At 36.5% G+C, this 27,641-nt stretch overlaps 1 protein-coding gene across 2 annotated transcripts in view; it reads right to left on the bottom strand.

The window, feature by feature from the left end:
• The window catches only part of SH3YL1 (SH3 and SYLF domain containing 1), a 45,289-nt gene that overhangs the window by 11,714 nt on the left and 5,934 nt on the right, over window positions 1–27,641 (bottom strand). The window contains exons 2-9 of one of the 2 annotated variants that reach the window (XM_058802113.1): window positions 21,453–21,563; window positions 20,324–20,437; window positions 19,762–19,826; window positions 17,088–17,200; window positions 13,854–13,982; window positions 12,965–13,127; window positions 12,244–12,316; window positions 11,478–11,534 (exon numbers count right to left, since the gene is read on the bottom strand). In XM_058802113.1, coding sequence (XP_058658096.1) covers window positions 11,478–11,534; window positions 12,244–12,316; window positions 12,965–13,127; window positions 13,854–13,982; window positions 17,088–17,200; window positions 19,762–19,826; window positions 20,324–20,437; window positions 21,453–21,563 — 825 coding nt within the window. The remainder of the gene's footprint in view (window positions 1–11,477; window positions 11,535–12,243; window positions 12,317–12,964; window positions 13,128–13,853; window positions 13,983–17,087; window positions 17,201–19,761; window positions 19,827–20,323; window positions 20,438–21,452; window positions 21,564–27,641) is intronic. The other variant, XM_058802114.1, reaches the window with a different exon arrangement.

Genomic DNA, 27,641 nt, shown 5'->3' with positions numbered 1-27,641 from the left:
AACTTTTCAACTCCTATGTGGCAACAAAATATTATGCATTCTAATTGCTACTCAGAAAAAATCTTCAAGCAACTCCTATTTAGAAAGAAAAATAGTAGCCTAACTGTATCCTAAATACTAAAAAGTCATGAAAATAATTTCAGTTCTTGAATCACACCAGTACACAGATGAGCTCCTTTCTCTACCATATGTGCTCATTTTCCATATTCTTAGCTCTCACCTCTCAGCTTTTAGCTTAAGAAAAAAAGGGGTTTATTTCAGCTTTTAGAGCAGAACAGATGTATACTTACTTACAAATTTAATTTTAGTTGTTTCCGGACAAATAACAAATCAAGTGTTTGTTCAACCAAGCCTTAAAAATGAAATCTCAAATGTCCTATTCACATTAAACTACTAATTTCCTTAATGGCCTTTTTAATTTTGTTTTTTAAATGCAGACTCACCTCAAAAAACCCTCTGCATACACAAAACAACAACCTCAGATCTCACTGAACAGATGTTTGGGAAGGCCTAAATATGCACAGTAGATTTGACATTTTACATCTACAGGTACGAATCTGCTATAATCAGATATATTCTGTACAGATACTTGAAGTATGTCATATGCCACCATTGATCAAAATAATCTCCAATAAGGCTCATCTGATCAAAAGTCAGGAGACATGATATTCAGCAAATCACTCTCAGAACAAATAATATCTCGCTTAGCTGTTTCTTTGCCAATAATTCTGGCTTGTTTTGTGCAAGTAAACGAAATCACCTGTCTTTCTCTCTCTCTACTTTCTGAATAAAAGCTTGTAAGACACTCAAGTATTTAAATTCAATATTGAAGCCTGCAAATAATCAGTTCTTCGTGACTAAGAAAATGAGGGTGTTTTTTTTGCGTGAAGTGAGTTTCACTGTCACTGGGGTAAAACCACTCTTTAAATGCCCCACAAATGCCTATTTGTGCCCAGTTAAACAATTTTGCAGTAAAGCCTCAACAGATAAAAAGTTCATCATCAACTGCAAATCTTTATGCACAGAATGAAGATATTATACACACACTGTTGTAAGAGACTCACAAAACCCAGGAGAAGACTTAGGTATTTTTGACCTCTTCTATATAAGCTAGAAATTGATCATTTCAAAGCAGATTCCATATTGCCAACTTGAGTTGTTACTGAACAGTGTCAGGTCTAGCAAACAAAACTGGTGATTGAAACAGACCTGACTATATTTAAAGTTTAAGTCACTGTGCAAATTTAGCTCATTCAGTATGAAACGTATTTCGCTGGTTTTGAGTTTCTGGTCTACTGGGGAACATGCTGGCTCATCATCTTCATCTGCTGATGGAATGCTTTCTATCTTTGTTTCAGCAAACTCAGCTTTTGCATTAAAGAAGTGCCTTTTTTGTTAAGCATCTGTGGATGTATTTGATATTTAGGATATAAAAAACCCCTACCTCCTGCTTGCAAGAGTCAATTCCATAGCAGTACTTTTGCTGATTACTTTTTGTATTTTTCTGACATTTCAAAAAACAATTAGATTTTCATTCAAAGTGAAAAGGTCAAATAAACCATATCAATGTCAAGGGCTTTATCATGCTCAACATGACATTAATGCAAATAATGCCTGTGCTGAAATCATACTGCAAAAGCTGAGATGCAATCCTAAGCACAGCCTTCATATTCTGAAAAGCAAAGTACAGTCACCAGAACTGAGCTGTTTTATTCAGGTCAGACTGATGATTTAGGAATGATCTGGGACTCCCATGTTGACAAGCTTCTCCATGTTTCCTCTACACATACCAAGTTAGCATCTCAATCTCAATACAGTGTCTGCATTTTGGTCAGCTTCAAAATTTCTGCCAAGGGTATTATTGGCACATAACCTGGTTCACTTGAAGTCATAGAAGTCTTAGCTTTTACAAAGGTCTGGGAAAAAATCTACAGCTTCTAGAAAAAAACCAAAAAGTAGTAAATTTATTCTATACAGTTTCTGCAAGTTTCTTAGGGTTATACTTTGTGAAATACTGATTGACTTTTTTTTTTGGCTTTTTTTTTTTTTTTTTTTTTTTTTTTTTTTTTTTTTTGCTTTGCATGGAGAGATTCTTCTCTGCACTGGCTAGAAAAATGGTTAAAATGACAAAATTATATGAGACAGAAACTATGTTATATGTAAATATACTAAATAATAATACTGCACAAGGCCTCATTTGAAGGTCTGTTCACAATCTGTATCATCAGTGTTTAAAACTGGTTGAAAACAAAGTGGGCCAAGAATAGAAAGCCTGTTTTCAAGGCAAAATGAAAATGAGCTTTGCAGAATAAAACAAATTAAAGATGTTACTACTTCATTGCAAGGGAATCAGACAGGAAAGAAATTTTGCTATAGAAGTAGAATGCATAAGAAAAAAATAATTAATCTTGATAAGAAAAAATATGGATGAAAACAAGGAGTGTCAAGTCATTGTGAAAGGGAACAAGTGAGTATCTCTTGTTTTAATACAAAGTCTAGCACTTTCATGATAACATTTATATTTTATATGAACACCTGCAATATATAGAAAACTCTTGTTAACTTTAGCTGCACTAAGGGACATAGGGGCTGTTGAAATTGATGATAGGATTTCTTCTTTCCACAATTACTAATTCTCATTGTTTTTTATGTTCCTTCAGCAGCAGTACAGCTATTATTAATTCTATTTACACCACAGGCTTCATCAACTTATAATTTCAAAAGGTATTCAATCAATGTTCCCTTCCTGTGCCAAATGGTGACTCAAGCAATTGTACTTCCACTGACAGTATCCCATAGCACAATCCCGTAATGATTTGACCACAGTTTAAACTGGTAGGCAAAAGGTAGATTGCCCCATTCATTACAGAACAGCTTCAGCAAGAGCTAGAAATGACACAGAACCATAAACTAGAGCCTAATCTGATCAGTGCAAACTCTGCAACCTGCAACATTCACCATCACATGGATGAAGCATCTTGGACAGTCATTAGATCAGCCAATATCAGCCATGGAGTGCTGATATTACACTTGCCAGTGAAGCACAACCAAACTTTGCAGAATACTCAATACATCAGCCTAGTCAATTATGATAAAGTTCTTGAAATGAAAAAGCAAACAGTACCATAATTTTCAGTTCAAATTCAAGTGTGGTATTAACAGTATTCTTCATACATATGCTTTTAAGTCAAGTAAAATATTGGCTATATAGACGCTTTTTAAAAAGAACTAACAGTAATCACATCCCTTGGTTCAAGCATGAGGGAATTCAGGCTTGCAAATGGGATTCAACCACTGGCTCAAATTTGTCCAATGTACAATATATGTGAAGGCAGATTTTTCCCTTTAACAGTATCTCCAAACTTACTCTGCTGTCTCAACTCAGATTCTGTCTCATCCTTCTGTAGTTGCTGACAAAAGGCAGAAATGTCAGGAGTAAAGAAGACACAGTCTAAATCTTTTGGCAGAGACCAATACTTGAAATTGTAGACCAGAGAAAGCTTTCCCATTATATTTTTCCTTACAGAGGAATTTTCTATTTTCCTATTTTTAATCGTCTTTTGACACCTTCCTTGCTACATAGCAAAGGAGCTGCTAAAAACACAAAGATGCAACACTGAGAGAAAAGGGGGAAGAGGGGTGCAAGTCTCACTGTGTATGAAAAAACTAACACTTCCTTTCCACAAGAGTAGAGGTCACTTCTAGCTAAGCTTCTTCATGAAAAAAACAACCAGAAAAATAATATTTGAAGGTTACCTAATATGGCAAAAAAAATCATTCATGAGAAAGACAAACCAAATTAAATATAACCAGAGAAGTCTCAATGGAAACCTTGCCAGACCTCTCCATGAAAAGGTAAGAAGTTTCTTGAAACCTTGTCTTTTTGTAGACGTGAAAAGCATTATTACATAATTTCTAGAACAGTTATTTGCTGTACTAGTTCAGCTTACATTCGTGTCTGGTTTATTTGTTTTTTTTTTTCCTTGGCCTCCTATTCTTTATTCAGGGATTGACAGTGTTTCTACAAAAGGTGAATGACCTTCTTGGTTCAATCAGAAATATCCAGCTGGCTGACCTGCATGATGAAACACCGAACCAGCACAGCCAGAGTAGATGCAGGACTCCAGGTTCCTCCATGACTGAGAATATATCACAGTCTGGGGAACCCTGATTTTACTGCTCATGGGAAAATACATTTCAAGTGGGTGTTCCATCAGGGTGAAAAACAATAATTTACCATAGAAAAGAAAGTCTTTCCTTAGCATTTAGTATAAAGTAGATGTTCTTGTCCCTCCTATAAGGATGGATCTGTAAAGCATCAGCCCAAAGACCTGCATTTCTTATAATAGTGTTAGACTTTGTCTCAAGTCAGTAGAGCACAGTGGCATTTCACCTCACACTGGAGAGAAATCCTGAATATCTATCATTTCCTTGAGCTAGTCAAAACTTCTGGTTGGCTTCAAGAACTATAAATTAAGCAGAAGCTCCCATACTCCCAAAGGTTTTTCTGGATAATAGACAGGAAAGCAATTTAAGCTTGCTTTAGTCTTACTGCTTGAACAACACAGAAGAAAATACTATCTAAAGAAGTACACAGCTTTGAAACAACACTTAAAGCATGTATTCCAGATGCTAAAGCATTCATCTGTATGTGTTACAAATGCCTTCAGAAAATATTTCAATCTATACTATTTAACATTTATATGCTCCTGTGAACAATTTCATGTTTTAATTTTGTGAATCAGAATTATCCCCTTAGCGGTGCTTTACACTTAAAAAAATATGCATAGATTGCACTGAATTTTTTCTGTGCTTTAGCTCTTATTTCACAATTTGTATTCCAAACAATTAAAAAATGCCATGAAAAAATATTGTTACCCATGCCGGAGTAGCTGGTTCATACTTAGCACAAACAACAGCACTCTGCTCATGCATGCACACATACATCAGAAAGACCCCAATTTCATTCTAGCATGTCTGACCTCAATCTCTCTGTGCCTTGTTGTATTTTGAGTTAGCAGATTATATACATCAAGTTATTTGTTTCAGTATGACCAGTGAAGGCCTGCATGCTGCATATTTTCCTCTCAGCTTGCCACAATATAAGCCATAAGCAGCTTGATTATCTGACTTATCACAGTCATGATAGTAATACTACAATCCTAGTAAAAGGGAATCAGGGATAAAAATAGTCTCAAAAATAATTTCCTGGGATTTCCTGGGTTTCGTTAGTATTAAGAAAGAGCTCATAATAGCAAGAAAATTAATACTGTGGGAGACCACCAGATGGATGTTTTATTTTTTTAGTAACTAAATATAAACATGTCACAAAGTCTTGCCATGAAAAACACAAAAATAGACCAAGCTCAGCTAAAACTCTTAAAACAAAACAAAAGCACCCATACTTTAGTTTACCAAATTAGTAGACAATGTTATGAAGGATTATGGCAGAAACATTATATGCCTCACTTTGCAAAATTTTTCTAAAACAAATAGCTATTTGTCACACTGAGCTTATTGATTTTGTAGTTTATAATCTGCTAAGAGTTTCTCATCAAATTATACTATTGAACGAACAGATTACTGCACAGCTTAATGAGGGTTCTTCCTTACTATAGTTCTACTTGATCCTTCAGCAAATCTCTTCCTTTCTTGGAAAAAGAGTAATTCATAAACTGAAGAATAAAAAGTGAGGTTTTTTTCAGTTTCAGATACACAGCACATATCCACAACACCTAAAGAGTATGTACACATCTGATTTTATTGTGTTTTCATGGATGATTTAATTTCCAGTTCAAAAGCAAAATGCATTTTTCCCATCACTGTGAACCACAGAGTTTTGCTCCATCCTTAAAAAGAAGAGGTTCTGGACTCCTTCTCCATTCCAGGTCTATGCAGATATCAGATACAAAAAAAACCTATTTGATAATCTTAATTAAATGTTAAAAGTTTTTGATTAAATTTTACTACAGTTCAAGTTGGCAAAGGAAATTTCAGAACGATGAAACCATTTTGAATCATCCTGATCCAAAACAGACAGAAAGAAGCACATAATGAAATATGGACAATATCCTAGAAAGGCAGGCTTGACTTTGCTTTCTAACAACAAAGCAAAAGCAAAAATTCATGCATTACACTGAGAAAAAGTTAGTCTGAGACCACAGAGATAGCTGATTTTGTTTGTATGAAAACTCATTAAATATTTTTACTTTCCTGCTATTGTGCTTAGTCTTAATTGAAATAAAAATGCCCAAGTCAAAAGTCACTCATCAAGAGGAGATTTGGGCACACTTACATTTCTCTTGTAGCACAGCTGTCAGATTTTTTGGTCAGTGGGCATATCTAAACATGGAACTGCACAGTGAATACAAATAGTTGCATGTTAGATTTCCAGTTAAATCTGAATTGTTCCAAAATAGTACTGGTTTTTCTCAACCTAAGTTGAGAAATACATATATAAAAAATAAAGTGATTGCTTCAATACATATTTACCAAAGCAAGCCTATTTTAAAGTTGCAAGAACATGAGTGATGCTCTCTTTCAGCAGTTCTATGTAAAAATTCCATTTTTTCATTATACTGTGTTAAAAAAGCTCAGCACCACACATAAGTAGAGGTACTAATTAATGCAGAGACTGCTAGCATGGTGTCCATGTTCCAACTTATATTTTCTTTTCCAAGTTTGATCAATATTATCCTAGAGAGTAATACCTTTCAAAATAACAAGATAGCAAGTTAGATGTAAACTGAACTGCAGAACAGGAATGAAGGTAAAATAAGTGAAACAGGAGGTGAAATCACAAGCAAAAAAAAAAAATATTAAAGCTTTTTACCTCAGAAGAGGTCTATGAATTCTTAGTCCATATCATTCTCTTGGCTTAGTTAAAACATTTGTAACTGGCCACAAAAAATCCATAATGTACTAACAAAGGCAAATTCACATACAGATCCCTCAATTTTCCTTGACAAAATACACTTCAGGAGGCATGAAAATCTGTCTTGGAATTCTCTTGGGAAGCAGATTTTCACAGATCTACTGAACCATCTGGTGTTCATAGATTACCAAAAGAAGCACTGAGATCATCTCTGAAATTACAGAGAAGTGGGCCAGGCCTGATTCCTGGAGAACTGTAACCATGAAAAGCAGCAGCTCTGATGTATTCAGTTAACACAAACTGCATTTGCCACCTCATGGTACCACCTGATCAAAAAGGGTTGATATTGCCTCAATTGTTTTAAACATAGATAAGGAACACTCAAGAAGGTATAAATAAATAAATAAATAATAGAAAATTTAAGGACTGGAGTTTAGTGCAAATTCATTAGAGCTTTTAGGAGCCCAAATCTTATTGATGCCAGTGAGCTCACAGCTCAGAATTTGGTATTTGTGTTATTACTTAAAATTTGAGAAGAAAGAGAAAATGACTTTTGACAAAGAGCTCATCAATCTGTTTGGCAATCAAAAGAAAGATGAAGGAAGACCAAAAAGTGATTTGATTACAGCACAAGTGTCTCAAAGAGAACAAGAAGGGAACAAAAATAAAAGCTCCTCTGCATAGTAAGGGCTCTTTAATATAGCAAAGAAAGCCACAACAAATTTTGTCTAAAAGCTGCAGACAAATTCATGTAGGAAGACATGAATTTTTAATAATGAGGTTGACAAATCACTCAAATCATCATTGAAGGAAGAAGGTTTTTTTTAGCTTCTTAAAAACAGTGACAATTTTCTCATCTGCCTCCATATCCTCATCAGTAGGTTTCACATAGCACTTCTTTCATATGCAAGAATATAAATATATGCCTATTGGGACAATAACAATCTGTTAATATTTTATTTTATTTTCAAAGTGAAAGGTTTCTGCTGAAAAAAAACGAGTCAAAATTCATATTTTGGGGGTCTTTTTTAGTTTTACGGTAATCAGGTTGGAGTGTGTTGATTTTATGCACAATAGTTAAAAAGTTCAATGGCTGCAGATAATTTACTGCATTCAAAAATCCAAAGAAGAAGGCAAATATTTTTCTCAAGATAAAATTTTAAAATATTTACTTTAGTAATTCTGGAAAGTAAGAAAGACAGTGTTTCTGAAAGCAATCTAAAAAAAACCCCTGAAATATTCAGGATTCACATCCACAAGTTCCTATGGGTTTCCTGAGCACATCACATGAACCCTTAAAAAATGCACACAGCATCATTACTTTCTCCAAATTTTCAAAAAATACTTATATTGTTATCAAAAGAACTGCTTTTGTGTTCACTATGAGTATTTTGTCTTACAGTATTGTAAGAATTTAAACCCATAGTGAGATTTGATAATTATGAAGAATAATGAAAGCACACTGCTTGGAAGGAAGAAATTTCTTCCATTTTCATCCCCACTCTTGTCTCAAGTGATTGTTTCAGCACCTTGGCAATTTCAAGTTATTCTTTACCAAACATGTGAAACAGTCCTTTTCTGATAAACTGAGCTGAAGAAAAAGCAAAAATTATCTGACTTCTGATTTGAACAAACTGCCTGTTATTTATTCAGTTCTCAACAACATTCACCTCAACCCAGGCCCAACTTTTACTAGCAGATCACTGCTCCTGCTGCTACCAGTTCAGCTGGGAAACCACATCACTGTAACATTTTCAGAATTGTATACTATTCAGCACACTGTTAGGAGGGTATGCAGGAAGTAATCATTTAGCTATATTTTTGGTTACTTGCTGCTCTATGGCAGAATCCCAAGGAGAAAAAACTACAAATCAAAACACTAAAGAAAATTTAATATCTAGGATTAGATATTCCAGTGTGACAAACTATGAACCTAATGTATCTAAAAAATGGTTCTAATGAAGTAAGCTCCTGAGTCTACAATGTCCAAGCAGTCAGTAAAGAATTATGGGTTGTTTGTATTACAGATGTGGTAAAGAAGTCCAAAGAATCATCCACCCAGAAAAAGAAAGCTATGTTGTAGTAATAAATCTTGGAAGGGCCAGTAAGCCCTTTTAGTAGACTTTACAATAAAGAGGGGACAAGTAGAAAAATGAAATGCAAATGCCTAATTCTAGTAAAGGAGAAGGCATGAACTTTCATGCTCATAAGCAAATCAAATTTCTTTATTTAGTGAATCTTCAGAAAAATGTCTACCAGTGTATAAAATTCATAGTTCACTGAATCCCAATAACTGTTGCAGCTGCTAGTTTGTTGTGTTTTTTTGTTGTGGTTGTTTTGGGGTTTTATTTCCCAGAATTGTAAAAGGTCTGTGCAATTTTTAACTGCATCTAAATAAAATGCGTGGTATTCCCAAGTTTCTGGAAACATTTAAAACACTACTGAAGCTCATTTTACAAAACGAAATGCATTACCTTAAGCATTATTCAATTACATGAAAACAATCTTCTTGCAACTGAGTTCAAGTATCATGTTATCAGTTAGGAAAATAATGTTTTTCATTTATCATTTTCTTGCATTTGAAAAAGGTTATATTACATTACTTATCTCTATAATTCAAGTACACAGAAAATAATTAAAAATGTTTCATCCACAAGTCTAGCTCTTCTTTCACCTAATGAGAAGAGTTAATGTTTCAACCTTTCTACTACTTGTATAACTGCTGCAAAACCAAATGCTGGTAACACAATGCCAAGTTGCCCCTTCCCCAACCAAAGGCAAGTCCTTATTACTTGCAACCCAGTTAAGCTTGTTGCTGAACATCAAAATCTACCTCCACCCCAGCCATTATACCTAACACATAGCTTCCTAAAAATAAGATTAATTCACTCTTCTATTGCCTATCTATATTTATTTTTAAAACTAGAATGACACAAAAAAATTTTAATATGTCTTTTACTGTAGAAGAACATCTGCCACAGCAACTACTCCTGCAATAAAGATTGACATGCATGCATGCAGCTATAGCTGCTAGACAGCTCTGTTGAAATAATTTGGACTATAAATAGGCAGAAACAGATCATTGACAGGAGATATGGCCTTATGGCTCTTTCTTTTTCATCCCCCAGCATTAATACACTCTGTGAAAGGGACTGTGATTCTTGAATTCAACCTTAATTGCCCTCTGTGAGAAGGAAAAAAGCTTTAGCTTTTAGAAGCATAGAGTATTTCTATGGATTCAGAAAGCATTTGTGTTACCTGTGGAAATGTAATCTGCAACAGAAAGCCAAATACACTATTACATCATTTAAACAAGATCCTACTCCCCCCACCCCCTGTATTCCTAAAGAAAAACTTGTATATTTCCAGAAACTGCTAGAAATCTCCAGTAGCAGACTGAGTCTATATCTTGACTTCAAAGAATCTTGAAAGCCATTCAACAGATGGCTCTGGAATATTTTTACCTTGTTGCTTGCACCTGAATAGAAGAATACTCCCTTCAATATAGCAAATGGGTACAACCTTTAGAAACCTGTTCTCAGTTGGCCAGGGCTTTAGTAAGACTGGGAAAGCTTAGTTTTAACGGCCAGAAGACCAGTTCTTCTCTCTTGGATAACAGCTATTGTGTACAGACCACTAGAGTCATCCTTCTTTTCCTTGTAGAAGTCCTATAACACAATAACAAATCTTGATTTTCAGGAAGTCCCTAATCTGCAGAAGTCACATTGACAGCTCATCTTAAGATACTGCTATGTTGGCCCCTTCAACAGACACACATATCAAGAACATGTATGAAGAGAAGATATGAAAAAGAATGTAAAGACAAAGGCACATAATTTATCTTAATTTTTAGTGAAAAGCTCTAATTACACTTTGCCTGAAATAGACTTTTCATTTGTGATCTATTATCAAACTCAATTTTAGCTCTACTCACAGAAGTAAAAAAGAGGTATTTTGCTTAATTTTATTTTCAAGTGAGGATGCAATACATGAAAATATAAGTACATATTCATATTATATATATATATAATATGGAATGCAAATACTTCACAGTGAGATTCTTCTGTTAAGAGCTGAAAGTGCTTTAAACATAAGAGCATCAATAGTAATATCTTTAGGGTAACAGAGTTATTTCAGTACAAAAGCCTGAAGAAGCCATGTAAATTGGTGTTTATGCCAGCATAATCAGGTATCATCTGTGGAAGCACTTTTAAAATTAAAACAGCAATTATAGTTGCATAAGGACTTGGACAGAAGCTTGTTATATCAGCTTCCTTTTTCATTTCAATTAGGTGGTAACATAAAACAATTTTACTACTCCAAGTTCATTTTTCAAGCTTATAGAATAAACCAAAAGAACTTGGGCTGCTCAGAAAAAGAACATCATTGTTAAAATGTAAAGCCAGGGAATAAGATTAATGTTTATGAAATATTTTCAGGAGATCATACAAGACCTGAATCTCTTTCTTGTCCATTCAAGACCTGAATGGACAAGAAAGAAAAATATCGGTGGCCAGATATTTTTGCATATGCTTCAAAGTACTTTTAGGACTTCTCAGATTCTACACTGTATTAGTAAAATAAGTGTAAGCTTAGTACTTACCCCCAGATGCATAATCATTGGGAAGTTCAGGGTAAAGTTTGTTTGTGTTCTTTTTAGCTGAAAGAGAAAATAAAGTAGTGACTTATATGGCATGCTAATATATATTGTTATATTTTGTATACTGCTCTTCTGATAGAGTTCAATAGTTATTAAATGATTGCAGTAAACTAGGAACCAGGGCAGAAGAAAGAAATACAGACTTTGCCTCCCATCCTTAACTGGAGAATTACATTAACAAGAGAAGGGGCAGAGTAAAGCTTCACTTTGAATAAAAGCACTTTGTTAAGACAAACTGTTAAAGAGCCAAAATTCTGCCTCTTCTGCTCTACTCTAATGATTAAAAGATAATGACAACCTAAAGAGAAACTACAGTTTCCGGAAAAAAGAAGTTTCTAGAACTTAGACCAGCAGTTTCTAGAACTGTTATTTTTATTAAGAAGTTTCATTGTACTGTGAGACTCCTATGTATCCTGTATCTATGAATATTTCCTTGGAATCACTACATGATTCTGCAACTATAAAAATACTGTTTCTATAGCAAATCTGTCAGAGAGAAAAGGTTTGTTAATATAAAACAAAAAAACCAAATCTTTTAGTCTTTATCAGTCATGGCACTACATCAATATGCTTTCAGTGTTCCTCCAAGGAAGAGTATTTAAAAAACATTTTTATAGAGGCAGCTGCTATAATAACTGCACAGTATTAATTAGCTTTAATGCTCTAATTTTATGAAGATAATTTATTAGCCATTATCAAAAGTTTTCACCTGGTGGTGTGGGTCTAACAGTGGGTTTAGGTGGCTCTGGTCTGGTTGATGGTCTAGCAGGTCGTTCATTTACCTAAAGTACACAATTTTTTTTAAAAAATAGCATCATATCTGGACAGAGATCGTGATTTCAGAGCCTAGAAGTACATCTAGTTACACTGAAAAAAAAATTAAAATTACTCTTTCTCCACTGAACTTGTAAGAACTCAAAAAGCATACTAAACACTAGTGATACACACATGACACTGAAGTAAATCACCATGGGTTTAACAAAGCTGAAAGTAAATGCCTGTCTATCAGTAACATCAACATCTGTAAGAAAATATCTTCTACAGTCTCAGTATTACATTATAAAGGTGGTTGTTTGAATAGAAGACAGAAAAAGCAGAAAAACTAAGAGTATCCAATTTGCAATTAACTTGACTAAAAATACTTGATCAAACATTCCTAATCATCACCACAGATTTGATAATGCACAATTACAAAACAAGGATACGCTTTGTTATTCTGGAAGACGCAAAGCAAACCCTGCAACATTCTTGTCCTCAAGAGCCTAGCAGGGAAATACTTGAACAAATGTTCCACATGCAGTAACTGACATGTGCTACGCCTTCAGTCATCCAACAGAGAAGTTAAAAATTACACATGAAGATCAGCATTGACACTGACTAGGAACAGCTTAGGAACAGGGAAAGCCGATGTGAAAAAGAAGCACACAAACCCTTCTTTGTTCCCTTACAGATTTTCCTGGATTATTTTTTTGCTCTTCATTTTCATACACTTCAGTGAAGGATGCTAGAGTTTCATAAAGATCATCTGCCTGAGCAGGGAAAGGCACGTCACCAAGTAGGATGGCACTAGCACGAATGTCCTGCCCATAAAACCTGACACAAAAAAAAAGTAAAGATTGCAGGTATTTGATTATTATTACATTTCAACTTCTAGATAAATTCATTTTGTGCAAATGCTCCCTACTGTCCATCCCTAGCCCTGGATTTTTCCTATTGATCACATGCTGAGAAATGACAGAACTATTTCAAAGCTGTAAATTTTGAAAACTGACCACAGCCCCCATTTTCCTGCACCACTTGGGAGGAGGAGGTAGAGAAACTGTGATTGAAGTGGAGCCCAGTAAGATGGAAAGTGTGTGGGGGAAAGGTGTTGCTTTCTAGATTTGTTCTAATTTCTCATTATCCCATTCTCTTATTTACTGAAAAAAAATAAACTAATTTCCCCTTGATGTAGTTGGAGTTTTTTTGACTGAAATAGCAATTGGTAAGTGATCTCACTGCCTTTATCTCAACTTATGAGTTCATCATCATGCTTTATCTCCTCTCATTCTTTTGAGGAGGGGGAATGACAAAGCAACTGGGCTGGCATGTGGTGGCTAGCTAACTAAGGTCAACTTGCCACAGATAAATGATCCCTAAACATTTAGCATCATCTCAATATCAATTGCAAGATGTCTAAATTGAAGAAACCCTTGTCCCTCAAGAAATTCTTAACTAACGTAGTATGTTTTCACAAAAACCACTTTTTCCCAAGTGAATGTGTCCTAGTTAATTCTGTCACTCTGCTTTCACTGAACCTTAGATATTAAGAGAGCTTACTTGCGATTTGTTTCTTTCCTTTCAATTAAACAGGTTCCTTCCAGAGATACGCCTGCGAACAGCCCTCGAGATTTGCAGTACGTATAGACAGCAGCAGAGCTTCTCAGGGCAACATCCCCTTCTAAGTTTCTGGAAAGAAAAGGTTTTGGTTGATATTCTTCAATACACTTTTCTAGCATGAACAGCAATTGTCTTTTTCTTTCAAGCCTTCGTTTTATTTTTACCCTATTTTCAGACAGAAGCACAGCAAAACTGCCTCATGAATGCTCCCCATTAGGTCTCTGAGAGACTGGAATGTTCATGGTTTATGACTCAAAACAATCAAGGAGGCTCCAGGGTGATTTGCTGAGGCCAGGTTTACATCCATTGAGGAGAGGTGAGTTTAGGTGTGCAGTGAGATTCACACAAGATAGAGGGGGAGGCTGCAAGCCAGGCTGATGAGGCAAATCCTGCAAGGTGGGATGGCACCATTTATCATGGTAATTGTTCTCCCTTACACAACTCCCAACCCCTTCCCTGGGGAAAGTCTGATGGGCATAACAGACTCAATGCACTGACAAGAGAGGGAGGCAGCTGCCATCTCTCAGAAGGGATCACAAACCATCAAAGATCCCAAAAGCACCCTCAGACTGATTCCTGAGGCTTTACACCAAAGGACTGAACGTGATGCAAAGGGATGCAACAGATCAGAGCCTGTGGCAAGAGACACAGTCAAACTTCCCAACCAGGGGAGGTACCTGTGTGCTCCCAACCAGCCTGAACATATCCATGGAACAGGTGTCCACTGAACTCTAAGCTTCATGGAGCCCTCACCACTGAGAAGACCAGAAGAAGAGATCAGCAAGACACTGTTGAGATCCACAGAGAAGTGACATTTTCTACTCAATCTGTCTTTCTGTCACTTTTTCTCTCCCCTCTTCCTCTTTTTCTATTTTCCCCTCTCTCTCCCCCCACTCACATTTACTGTTAAATAAAATCCATACTATTGACTTCAGCATATGGTCTCACTTGCATCTTATTTGGGCAGAGGCATCTCTGTAATAATTTTAATAACTGGATCTTAACAGCTTCCTCTGAAAACTATTAAGCCACACTTTAATCACATTTTAAAATTATCTGATTATGTTTGGACTGGTGACTGAAACTCTATTCAATATTTCCAGATCTTCCTAGACCTTATGGTCAGCACAAACACTTCAAGTAAGGCCTTACTGAGCCTCGACAGATTTGGAAGATTACAGTATTTGTCCTTCACAGGATCACATAATATTTTAGGTTTAAAGACAGTCATCTCAAAATGGATACAACATCAAATTGAAAGAAGGTTGCTCTGGACTTTGTCCAGCCAGTTTTTAAAGAATTCTAAGGATATAAATTCCAAAGACACTCTGAGCAACCTGTATCAGCACTCAATTTTATTCATGTCAAATTTCTTTTTCTCATATCCAGTCAGAACCTTCTTTGTTTCAATAAATGACTACTACCTCTCATTGCCTTGCCATGCACCCCTGTAAAGAACTGGGGTCTGTCTTCTTGGTGATGCCCTGTTGGGAATGCAGCCTCAGAAGGTCTTCTCTCATCCAGGTTCAATAAGCTGAGCTCCCCCAGCTCATCATTCACATGCTGCATTTACCTGGCCATTTAGGTGGTGGTTCACTGCACACACTCAGGTTTATAAACAACTTTCTGCAGGGCTAAAACTCAACACAATATTTCAGGCACAGTCTACAAAATGTCGAGTAAAGGGGAACAATTATTTCCCATATCTACTGCTTACAGTCCTGTTGATGCAAGCCCCTACACTGTTCACTGCCTTTTCTGTCAGGAATCAACTGCTGGCTTAGCCCCACTGCCCACCAGGATCCCAGCACCTCCTCTGCAGGGAAGCTGCTCAGCCTGATAGGGGTGCAGAACTTTGCACTTGTCCTCATTTAATTTCATGGGGTTTCATGCTGGATCTTTACACTCTCTGGGACCATTGCTCTGAACAGTGGCTCTACCCTGAAGTGTCTTGGCTGCAAACCCTGGTTTGGAGTCATCTACAAAATTAAAGAGGATATTTTGCAACTGCTCCTCTAGGTCACTGATAAAAACACCAAGCAGGAGAGGTCCTAAAAGAGTCTCCTGAGAAATTATAAAGAAATTTGGCTTCAGACTTCAACATAAACCATTTACCACTGCTCTTCTAATGTGAGGATACAGTTCTTCACGTGTTTGCTTGTCTTCCCACCCTGACACATATGTCCCAGCTTGGACACAGAGATGCTGCAGGACAGTGCAATAGCTTTGTAGGGTAGATGATATTCACTGCCCTTCCCTGATACACAGATCTCTCTCTCTCTCTTCTGTGCAATAAGTATCATCCTTTTATTTTGTTAGAAAAGACTAAAAACCAGCAGTAAAACTTTGTAATCATAAAAAGAGTGGCCATAAAGAGACACATATTCCATAGCAGTGTCTGAGGTAGCTGGGCTTGGTTAGCCTGGAGAAGACTTGGGGCAAACCTAATAGCAAGCTTCCAATATCTAGGGAGAGATAATCAAGAGTATGAAGCCAGGCTCTTAAAAGCAGAATATGGAGGAAGAATAAAATACTATTGACATAAACAGAATGAAGATATACTTTGACTGGATGAAAGGCAGGAGAGCTGAACAGTAGAGCAGGTTGCCCAGAGAACCAAGCAGTCTCTCTCATTGGAGATTTTCAACTGGAAAAAAGGATTGAGCAACCTGATCTGAAATTGTAACAGACCTTGGTTTGGGCAGGAGGTTGGAGTAGCAGTCTTACAAGACTCATTTCCAAGTAAAATTATTCAGTGATTATTTCACCTCATACTTCAAAGTAAACAGGCTTAACCCCTTAAAGATTTAAAAGCAATTATTTGGTGTAATTTTTGTTTACTATTGGGCAGATGTGTGGTGACAGAAAGCACAGACCCATATGTTATTAAAAATTATAGTTCTATCAGGCACAGCAGCACCTGTGCTCTTCATTGAGCCTAGCCAAACAGTCTCCTGCAAAAGGAGAACAAACCTCAGAACACTTTTCTTCCACCAAAAAATTACTTAATCAGGAAAGCAGAAAAAAAAAAAAAAATTATTGGCAAGTACAATATGGCCCAGTCAGCACACATGTTGCCCAGGCTGTTCTATAACATATTAAAAAAATTCCACATCAATGTAGCTTTTAAAAATTATCTTCCATATATGGCTATTAGGAAAACATATTACCCACCTCCCCAGAGGTCCAATTGCCACGGTAAGATTTCCTCCAAGTGTAAGATTTCCTCCTTTGGCAAAAGCTTCTACTGCTCTTTCATGATTCAGTATTATCACTAAGTCTGAGACCTATAAAATATCAAGTAAAAGTACTACACTTTTTAAGAAGAAAGAACAGCACAGGAGATGATTTTCCTTTCTTGTAAAGGATTATTTTCAAACAGCTTCCATGACACAGTTGATTCTTTTTCTGCAAGGTATTTTGAATGAAAAATCCTTTCAACTACTTTTTAAATCAAATTTGATTGATTTTTTCAAAACGGTGGTATGTTCAATATGTGAGAAACAAAAGCTATAAGAGAAACTCTACATTAATTCTAAATTCCTAATTGACATTTTCTTATTTTCCATGGCTTATGCAATTATGAAGGCACATTTTCAGATGTGAATAATTTTGATCTTTCAATAATTAAACTAATAAAAGCAAGACAGAACTTACTAAACAAAAATTCCTGTCCAAGGAATAAAAAGCAAAAAGGATACAGGTGTAATTGATAAAACTTTTTTTTCATGACAGGAGTTTTATATATCTCTGTGTGTGTATATGAATTAGTAATTAACTTTTTAAAACTTGAATATGAGATGTAGTCAGTTGCTTCAAGAACCTATTAAACCTAATAATTGAAGAGGTTGCAATATACCCAAGAACTACTGCACCTAATCTTTCATCTGATAGACTTGACTGAAAGCCAAGTTCAAGAAAAAAACTTTCAACTTACCCCAAATTCCAAACAGTGACAGCAGGGAATACAAGAGGAAATACCAGATTATTTGCAAAACAAGGCTGGCCTAGAAGTATTACATACAGCATAAGAGAGGTCTTTGTTATTAGCCCTCCACCCCATCCCAAACAAAAGATGGCTACAGAGGCAGTTTGTGGATCATCCAGGGATGGAGGGAGAACATCTGTCAGGATACTGCTTCCTCCTCTTACCCTTTACGAGGATGAATCCATTGTTAAAGATAAGCTAATCCATAGTGAGAAAGCCTTCAAGGAAAACATTTATAAAATTTAAAGCTGGTCCTTAATTTGAAGTGCCAAGTCACTGTGACTTCTGAAGTGTGATCTCTGTCTTGTTTTCTAAAAACATCCATAAGTATCACTACAACTATATAATGAAATATAATCACTCCTGCAGGAATAAATTTCACCTAGTTTCTAAAACAACTAACTTTATATAGGGCTAGAAGGATGCTGAAATGGGACTGTAGGCTCCTAAGTCACTCATGAGTAACATATTTTCTAGAAGAAATAAAAAAGATTGTGTTATAATAATGTCAGTGAGGAAACAGCATTTTGTAAGCTGACTAAAATTTCAAATGAAGGGCACAGTATTACTCAGAGAAAAAACTCCTCTCACAAATAGCTTCTGTATTGGAATTATTTGATTCAGTATCAATAGGAAATGTCTACATTATCTAAATTATTAGGTGGGGATGATTAACAGAAAAATTTCATAGAATAATCAAAACACATGAAGAGGCTTAAAAGGAAAGAAAAAACAAACAAAGCCCACAATGAAACAAACTCTGGGGCTCAAACTGAACACTTTTTAATGCATTCAGATCCTGTAGTCATGAAAACCAATGAAAATTCCTTATAGAAATTAATGATTTTGTATTCACATCATCCTTTAAGAAGTGCATGCAATAATGCCTGAGATCACACAGTGAACAATGAGGAGAGAATAAAATATTGATCTATTGCAGTATGTGAGTGCTGGCTGACTGGCTGCCAGGACAGGGATAGCTGGTTAGCTGTGGATGTACTGGGGGCTGCCATGGATCACCCAGATCATCCATACATGGATTCTTCTGAAGAGCAGAATGCCTATTGCAAGAGACCTTGTTGGCAGCATATTGTTACTCTGATTTTCTTTGGGAATCAGCAGAACAAAAGCTAAACAAAGAGAAGGATGAGTCTGGAGGCTAGCGTGGGGAGCAGAGAAAAGATGAAAACATACAAGAGCGAAGGAGCTGTGAGGAAGAAGAAATGGGAAGGAGAGGCAGAATGCTGTTGGGGCTCAGCTCACCAGGGTTTCTCTGAATATGATGGGAGTCCTTTACTTAAGTATTTCTGTTGGCTGGAACTGGCTCCTTTTCTGTAATATTCCTTCAGGAGAGGTATCACCGGATTTGGTGCTTTCAAACTGAAGGGTCACGTCAGTAACCACAAGTGTGAGTGGGAAATATGTGAAATACAGTAACATTAAGTGGAGTCCATTTTACTCCAGTTTTTTACACTGCTGCTTGCCAGAAGGAGTCCCTGTGCCCTTTAGTAAAGCATTTAACACACTATAAAGTATAGGATGCTTTTTCAATTAACTTCAATTGTCTTATATGGGAACACTGACAGGAAACTCTCTGTGAGTGAAAAATTCAGTCTGCTAGAAGTGAGAAATAAGGAAATTAGTGTCATGTCATTTTTTTTTAATCTAAATGTCTTCTAACAATTTGACTGATAGGATTAAAACTCCTCTTTTGTTTGTCTTGCATAAATGGATTTCATAATACTATTTTTAGACTTGAAAGTAGATTCTACTACCTCACTAACATTTAGATCTTCGTGAATGTATTTTAATTTCTTGCAAAAAAAGTTACCAACAAGTACTTCAAATGCAAAACCATACCTCAATTCCAATTTCAAATCCACCTCCAAGACCAGCAATTCCTATTGCAGAGGGAGCAGACCAGGCTGTTGTGTAAAACAAGATCCATTTACAGAATTTTAACCATATATTACAAGAAATACTCACTTCATTATTACAGTTAAATATGCTAACAAATTCTCTATTTAAAACTATGTTCAAAACCACAACAATAGAATCATAACTATAATGCTACAGGAAAGGATTTAAGAAATACAAACACTCACAATCTAAACAATTCCTTGTTAAAAATTATTTATCATATACTTCATAATCAGATATAATCAATTTTTGTAATCAATTTTATACTATGTACTTTTATATTTAATTATTTTCCACAAAGATACAGAGAGATTTGCAATTGTTCAAACAAAGGAACAAAGACTTGAAAACAGCATTCACACCAAACACTATCACCTGTCACCTACTTGCCTGACTCATCATACATCTCCTGTTTTATGCTATAAAAAGAATAATGAAAAAATATATTTTTATCTTTTTTTATTAACTTCTTATGAAGTACAAAAGGAAAATACCCACTTACTTCCATTAGGAAGACGAGCTAATACAATTCCACTTCCACCTCGAGCAGTCACCAAAAATCCAGCTTTGATAACAGACAAAACTGCAAGGCCTTTGGCTTTGGCTATTACGTGAGCTGAAACAGCAAAATCATTTATTCAAGACCTTGAAAGAGAAGTTCTAAGAGAAGGGGAAAACAAAACTCAATATTTAACAAATATGAACACAAAAGTCAAATAATTGAAGCAAAAGCCGAAAGAAAACTGCAAAAGAAGTTGAACTAATTATGACACCTCCACCACAGTGAACTGGAAACCCAGCTGCAGGTCACATTAGCCTGTGACAATCTATACACTGCCAAACTGCTCCACCAGTCCTGATTAGCTTGTATAGAATTAGTTTGTTTAGTGCCACACACTTTGTGTGGAGTACCCTTGGCAAGATAAACAGAAAACAGGCAGTGAATAACTTGACAACCATGTCTCCACAAATTTTTGGAGGAGTCCAAATTTAAATCACAGCAACATAGAGCAGCCTAACAAGCTTGTATTGTTAGACAGTGGCAAATACTGATGTGTCATCATCCTGCAAATCTTATTGCAGACCTTCCAGAACATAACAGTTAAGGATTTAAAACCACAACCAGTAATACCAGATAGAGGAAGACACTAGGAGAAACACAGAGTAACAACTGCAAAAATGAAGAGGACAGCAGCAAATAAGAGTGCTGAACCAGTATCAAAAGAAAATTCAGCCTGATTTCTTTGCTTCAACTTATTTTCATCTAGCTAATTCTAATCAACACAGATACTCAAGAGCTAGAGCTACTAAGCCAGGTTCTCTCTTAAGAACATACATTTATAGGGTTGAGCATACGTCAGTCTGCCCATCCTGGGGGAAGCCTTCCATTGCAGGTACCTTGTAGCAGCAAACATTCAAAAGATCTCTCCCAGTAAGTAACAGCTGCCAAGAATATAGCAAACTGAAACCCTTCACTTCCAAAATAGATTCAAAGAAGTTATAGCATCTGAAATTTTCATTCATCTCTAAGTTGTGGTCAGTGGAAACAGAGGGAATTGGCAAAGGCAGCATGACTGCAACACAGGGAGTGCTGAAGGTTTTAGCTGAATCAAAGCATTTTCTTTACTCACGTGGTATGATTTTATCTGGTCCATTTCTGGAAGTTATTTCTGTAAATTCTCTTAGTATTTTAGCTGCCTTTTTAGCTTCTGATTTCAGGTTGGAAGGTATAGGGTTGTTCACTGAAAGAAATAAAAGAAATATGGTCAGTTTAGGATATCTACTTGACAGAATCAAGTACTATAAATTATTAGTATTCTGCAACATGATAAATACCATTTTATGTAGAAATAGTAATGTTTCACCTGTAGATCTGCAAAAAGAAGCCTTAGTGCAGTTAAAGAGATAGGAGTTAGTCTTGATTGTTACATCTACTAAAATCCCTCAGAGTTACCTAAATTATTCTTGTTTTCCTGTCTGAACATAACAACACTATTTTCAAGCATAGTAGAACCAAACTGTCCAACTAACACATAAATATATTGCCAGACCAAAGATGCATCTAGTCTCACGTCACATCTCTGAAAAAATTAGTGACAGCACTCCCATAAAATTCTAATACTCTTCCTAAATTCACAAACACATAAAAACCACTGTGCATAGAGAAACAACATTCAGTCAAAAGTGAATTATTTTTTTAATTGGCACTCCCTGAACATTCATTCACCTCTTCACTCTGGACAACATTCCCACCTAAAACCAAGAAGGTGAGGACTAAATACATTTTAAAGTTACATCAATAAAGCTTAGAGAGCAATTCAGCTCAGACCAAGTGAAGCACATAGCAGCAAGTCAGCCAGGTTCCAGGCTCCCATGGCTAGAATATGATACACCTCCATTTTTCAAAGAGAAGAATCTTCCTCTGGTATGTTCTCCAAGCAAGTTGGAAGATTCCAAGAAAAAGAGATTTTGAAAGCTGAATGTCTGGATTAGTGTCCCCTGAAGCAGCTTGAAGAAACATTTTGCTTTGGTGAAGAGGCAGCAGGTAGAACCTTGGAGAGTTTGAAGTGACATCAGTCATCAGAAGGCTGTGCAGAAATACCAGCCTCTCTGGGAACAGAAGGAAATGTATAGAATGCGACAGACTCTAAACCACACTGCAGTTAGCAGAGTAGAAATATTAATTCTATCTCCTAATAATCCCTTCTCTTTACAGAAATTTAAGATCATAGTTAAGGCTCTGAGTGTGAAAGGAGAAGGTGGAGCTCTAAGGGCTCAGGATATTCTGAAAAGTTCTTGGCATGTTAATTTTCTCTGACTGTTACAGTATTAAAATTGTCGAATCGCTTCAAGAGTTTTGAACATGAACTTCTTCTGTGGTTGGAAGGCTTCCCCAGGCTGGAATCTGGCTGCATGGCAAGAGGAGAGGCCAGTGTAGCTCAAATAAAACATGAACTCACAATTGCTTTTGGTAGATTAACAAACTGGGGGGTGAAGCAAATGTCTCCTTTACTTCTGTTTTTGTACTTCACACTGCATTTTCAAGGTCAGAGGGCAAATATGACCAGCGTGTTGTAAGAGAAAAATAAGATTTCTGTTTTTGCACGGAGATAAATTGAGGCAGTCCCAAAAAGCATATTGCAACACTGTTCTGCTCAAGAAGGCACAAAGAATAAACCCAGCATATTACAATTTGTAACTAATAATTAACATTGTAATATGCAGTGCATGTCCTTTTGCAAAATCAGCTGAACATTTCTACATGTAGGTTTTCACTTAAGATACTTTGCAAGCCTAGAGGTCTCGAGTTTGGGAAGGGTCACCTACCCAGTCTACCCAAAACACACATTTCATGGTACTTAATTTTTCACATGGTTCAGTGAGATTAGACTGTGGTAAAATGGACAGTTATGTGCCTGACCATGCAGGACTTCTAGGAAAATGATCAAGGCAATGAAAATAAGACCTGTACACTGGAGATAAAAAACACCAGGGAGATGAAAACACTGGGGAGTTAAAAAAATACTGAGCAAAGCATTATCCAGCTTCTAGATTAGAGAAATAAAATAAACTTGTGTGCTCTTCTCATACTCTTCTTCCTTGTTTACCCATGCATTCCTTCCTCCCCTTTGCTTCTCTTTGGCTAATCTCAGAATTTACAAAAGCATCTCCATTTATTCTTCCTACTACTAGAAAAAAAAAAAAAGCAGCTCATATTTCATACACATATTTCATTCATTAGAAGAGAAATCCCTTAGCTAAATTCATTGAGAAAATGAGGTGTTTTCGGACCTGAAATTCTGCTAACAGGAATAATACAGTGAGGAAAAAATATAAAATCACAATACAGTTTCTGTAAGCATTTTCAGACTTCAGATTCAAAATTGCTGCAGAAAGATTTGATGGCTACCAGAAAACACTGTGTGCATGCCACTGTGCACATAGGAGCTACTATTTAACTGAAGACAATTTGAAGCTGAACTTCAGGAGTCAGCAAAAGTAATACTGCTACTACCTCACTGTTCCTTCACCTCTCAACACATAGCTGGTTGCTCTGAGCAACCTGCTCTAGTCAAAAGTGGGTTTTGGGTGGTTTTTTATTTTTTGTCCTGCATGGTGTGGGGTACCTTTATGACCAGGGAATGGAGAAACTGGAAGAAAAACTTAACTTCTCATCCTCAAACCAACATCAGAAACTTAACTTTCTCCCTGTATCATTTGCTTCCTGCATCATTATTTCTTCTGCATTCCTTGGGTAGCTTTTCTTCTGCATTCTTTAGGTAGTTACAGGAATTCACTCCTCCATTATCTCTTGCTTTTTCCCTTCCTGCACAGACTAAAGTAATGCAGGATTATTTTTCTGAACTAAGACACAGCAGGTGGATTTGACAACAGCCAATTACTTTGCCTGTGGCTAGACTTGTGCACTTTCAGAAGCTAAGAAATGGGTGGTATTTCTAAAGCACAAGAGAAGTACAAAAAAGAAAGAGGTCGAACATGCTACTAACTGAAGAGCTCAAAGCTCCACCTTGTAGAGAATGGCTGCAAGTAAGATTTTAATCTTACAGTAGACAGTAGTAAGTATGAAAATTAAAGTGACATTAATTGGCAAGCAAAAAAGGCACAGAGAGGTTTTAACAACGGGAAGGATGAATAAGCCATCTGATTATAAACACTTTCTTGCTGCAAAGCAACACAGTTACTCAAAGTTGTAACCATATGATTCTTTCCCCAGTGGCTCTCTTTGAGCTCCTTTATTTACTTCCATAACGTTGTCTAAATAGCAAGGAACTGGCAGGATGCCTACAGGAGCCTTGAGGAACTGATGACTTGTTTAAAAAAAAAAAACAAACCAAACAAATCCACACCCTGACCTCAATTATGTATAATATGATCCCTGATAAGGCCTGGCTGGACTCCCATTTTGGTGAATGCTAGAACCACAGCAGAAGATATACAGTATTTTTATCACTGAGGAAAGGGGGAAGCTTGCCTTTCCCTCTTGGGCTATGCCACACTCAGGATTTTGTCAACAGAGTTCAGGATTATATAAGGACAGAGTCAACAATCAACACTAAAAAGGCAGTTTAATGGTTCAATATATAGTGCATACCTAGTATGGCTGAGGCCTGACCCTTACTGTTTAATTTTAGATCAATCAATTTCATAAAACTTTGTCCAAAGGCAAAGAAAATGATTGTTTTTTAGTAAAAAAAAACCTAGTAAATCAAAAATAGCACAACTTTGTCAGATAATTCAAAACTATTCACTTTTAAAAAAAAGGACATACAGGTTTGCACTGTGGTGCAATGGTGGCATCTGTCCCAAAATACAATAGAAATAAAAAGAAATATTAGAGTGAAGGCAGAGGAGTAAATTCTTGCTTCTATTTATTTAAATTACTCAGTAAACAGACCAAACTGTAAGTAGGATTTCTGTGACCTCAAAAATTATTTCAGCTTCTGTTCATCTATCAAATTATCCTCTTCTCCCTCAAGCTTGCCTTAGGATTTAGTTTGCAAAATTAGTTCCTTAGAAATTCATTTAATATCACAAATCTATTGAAAAAATCATACAGACACATCTGCTTTTTAACAAAAATACTGTATGAAATATTCAGACATAAGCAGAATTTCCGTGTTCTGTTTACCCCATCAATAACATACGTAATAACCCTGTAGCACTGCCTTCACTACTGGCTTTTAAGTATGCATATCTAATTGTCTGGTTTGTATTCAAGCACTGCTCAGGAAAGAGGCAACCAGGAGCAATAAGACAATAATATCTACCAGGAGGATACACTGACTGATGGATTTGGAATGCCGTGACCAGAGAACACTCAGCTGGGAGCAAGCTTCATTTGCACTCCTGCTTGTTGTTGAAAGGAGAAGATATTGAGCATATGTGAGTCAGCAACACAAATCCCATGGGGGAATATCACACCAAAATTGATTAACTGCTTAATTTGTAAGCTGATGAGGCAAGTGCGTCAGCCTCTAATTTACATTCTGACTAACAGTAATAATTTGCTGGCTGAACATTTGGTGAAATTATCTGAGCAAGGTGCATTAAAGAATAAATAAAGCCTTTTTACTTAAAAGCTATAACTAATTCTGATACAATCAATATTATGCTGAATATGAACAGATAAAATAACTCCTAGTGACATTACGAGAACCCAAACATCAAAAGTACAGTTTCAAAGAACAGATGACAAAGGGGAGACAAAGACTCACATGCACATTTCACACATATGTTGCCCATGTATGTTTGAGCTTTGAAGTATTTGGTGAAAAGTGGTTTTGTGGGGTTTTTTAGCTACAAAAAGAAGGAAAACAATGACAAATACCTCTAGGAGCCCTATTCAGTCCTTGCTTTCACTTCACTAAAACGTACAGGAACAGTACAAGAATACATTAAGGCATAGCTGATTTGCAAATACCCATGGTTACATCAGGAACATCAATGCTAAAAGGCTTATATGAACAGAGAACATTGCAAATTATGTACATTCATAAACATGAAAATTCGCATAGTCAAGAAAAGTTAAAGAACATCATTTTAATGGGAAGGAGAAACCTGAAAAACAAGACTGTGCTGCATGGGAAAAGGGCCTAAACAAGAAATTTCAATTTGGCACTACAATCAAAGAGATTAATGCAATTTTGGTTCCACAAATGTGTAACAACATGATACTGTGGTAGCTAGCTCCAGCCTTGGGATTCATCTGGTACTTGGAATTCCTCGAACAGCATGCCAGATGTGCATTGTAGGCATTTTGCCCAGCCCCAGAGAATGTGATGCAATACAGAGGTGTGAATGACAAGCAGCAGCCTATGCTAAACATGTCTCTGTGAGTCTCCATTTATAATCTCCAACACTTGATGCCAGTGATTGAAAGCAAAGAATGCAGGTTAATGAAATGTCAAGAAAAGATCTGTGGAGTTCAAGGAAATAGCAGAATAAGTTGAAAAGGAACCTACAGGAAAAGAATTTTAAAAAATAAGGGCAATAACAACCCTCTTTAGTTGAAATCCAGCAGACTACTATTTTCAGAGCCTGAGCTCCTTACTCCTGGTTTGAACCAACAGCAACAAGCAGATACTGTTTCCTCCAGATTCCAAGGACCACGAACAAGGAAAGGCTCGGCATGTACACTTTGGACATCCTGCTTATGGCAAGGAGACTATGAAAGCAGTAGCAGGGAATGGGAAAGCATTATTGACACAATGGGCAAGGTTGTACAATTCTGACATACACACCTTGAGAACTGCAAGGGAGACAGGAGTGTAAGGCAATGGAAGTAGAGCTGAAAAGCAGAAAACAGGGTCTCTCTACAGTGAAGTTTTGTACTATGCTCATGTATTTCTGCCATGATCTTTATCACTTGGATTCCTGAAGCTTTACCAGCTTCCATGCTTCACTGCTCATCACCAACACTGGTGTGAGAAATCAGAGATCTGTCAGTGATAGCAGTACGAGTTATGGCAGGGTGCAAGTACCACAGCAAGCACCACATGGCTGCAGAGTGGCAGCTGAGCTGCACTAGAAGACTCTATAATGTGTGCTTTCACAACCCTAATGGTTTTTATACCGTGACTACACTTTCCTCCTTCCCCACCCTGGATTACAAGTTGTTTACTGGGTGGCATTGCATTAAGCTGGCGCTGGTACTGGTGAGAGAGGCAGAACAGAACAGAAAGTCTGCAGAACCTGCAGCTGACAGCATACAGAAGTCAAGGAGTTGGAACTATTTTAAGGTTTACCTAAGACAGATGGAAATATATTCTGTCCAAACACTCTGGTGAGAGGAAGTAAAA

This window comes from Ammospiza caudacuta, chromosome 3 (genome assembly GCF_027887145.1).
Source record: "Ammospiza caudacuta isolate bAmmCau1 chromosome 3, bAmmCau1.pri, whole genome shotgun sequence".
NCBI classification, from domain to species: domain Eukaryota; kingdom Metazoa; phylum Chordata; class Aves; order Passeriformes; family Passerellidae; genus Ammospiza; species Ammospiza caudacuta.
This window is presented reverse-complemented; position numbering and strand designations above follow the sequence as displayed.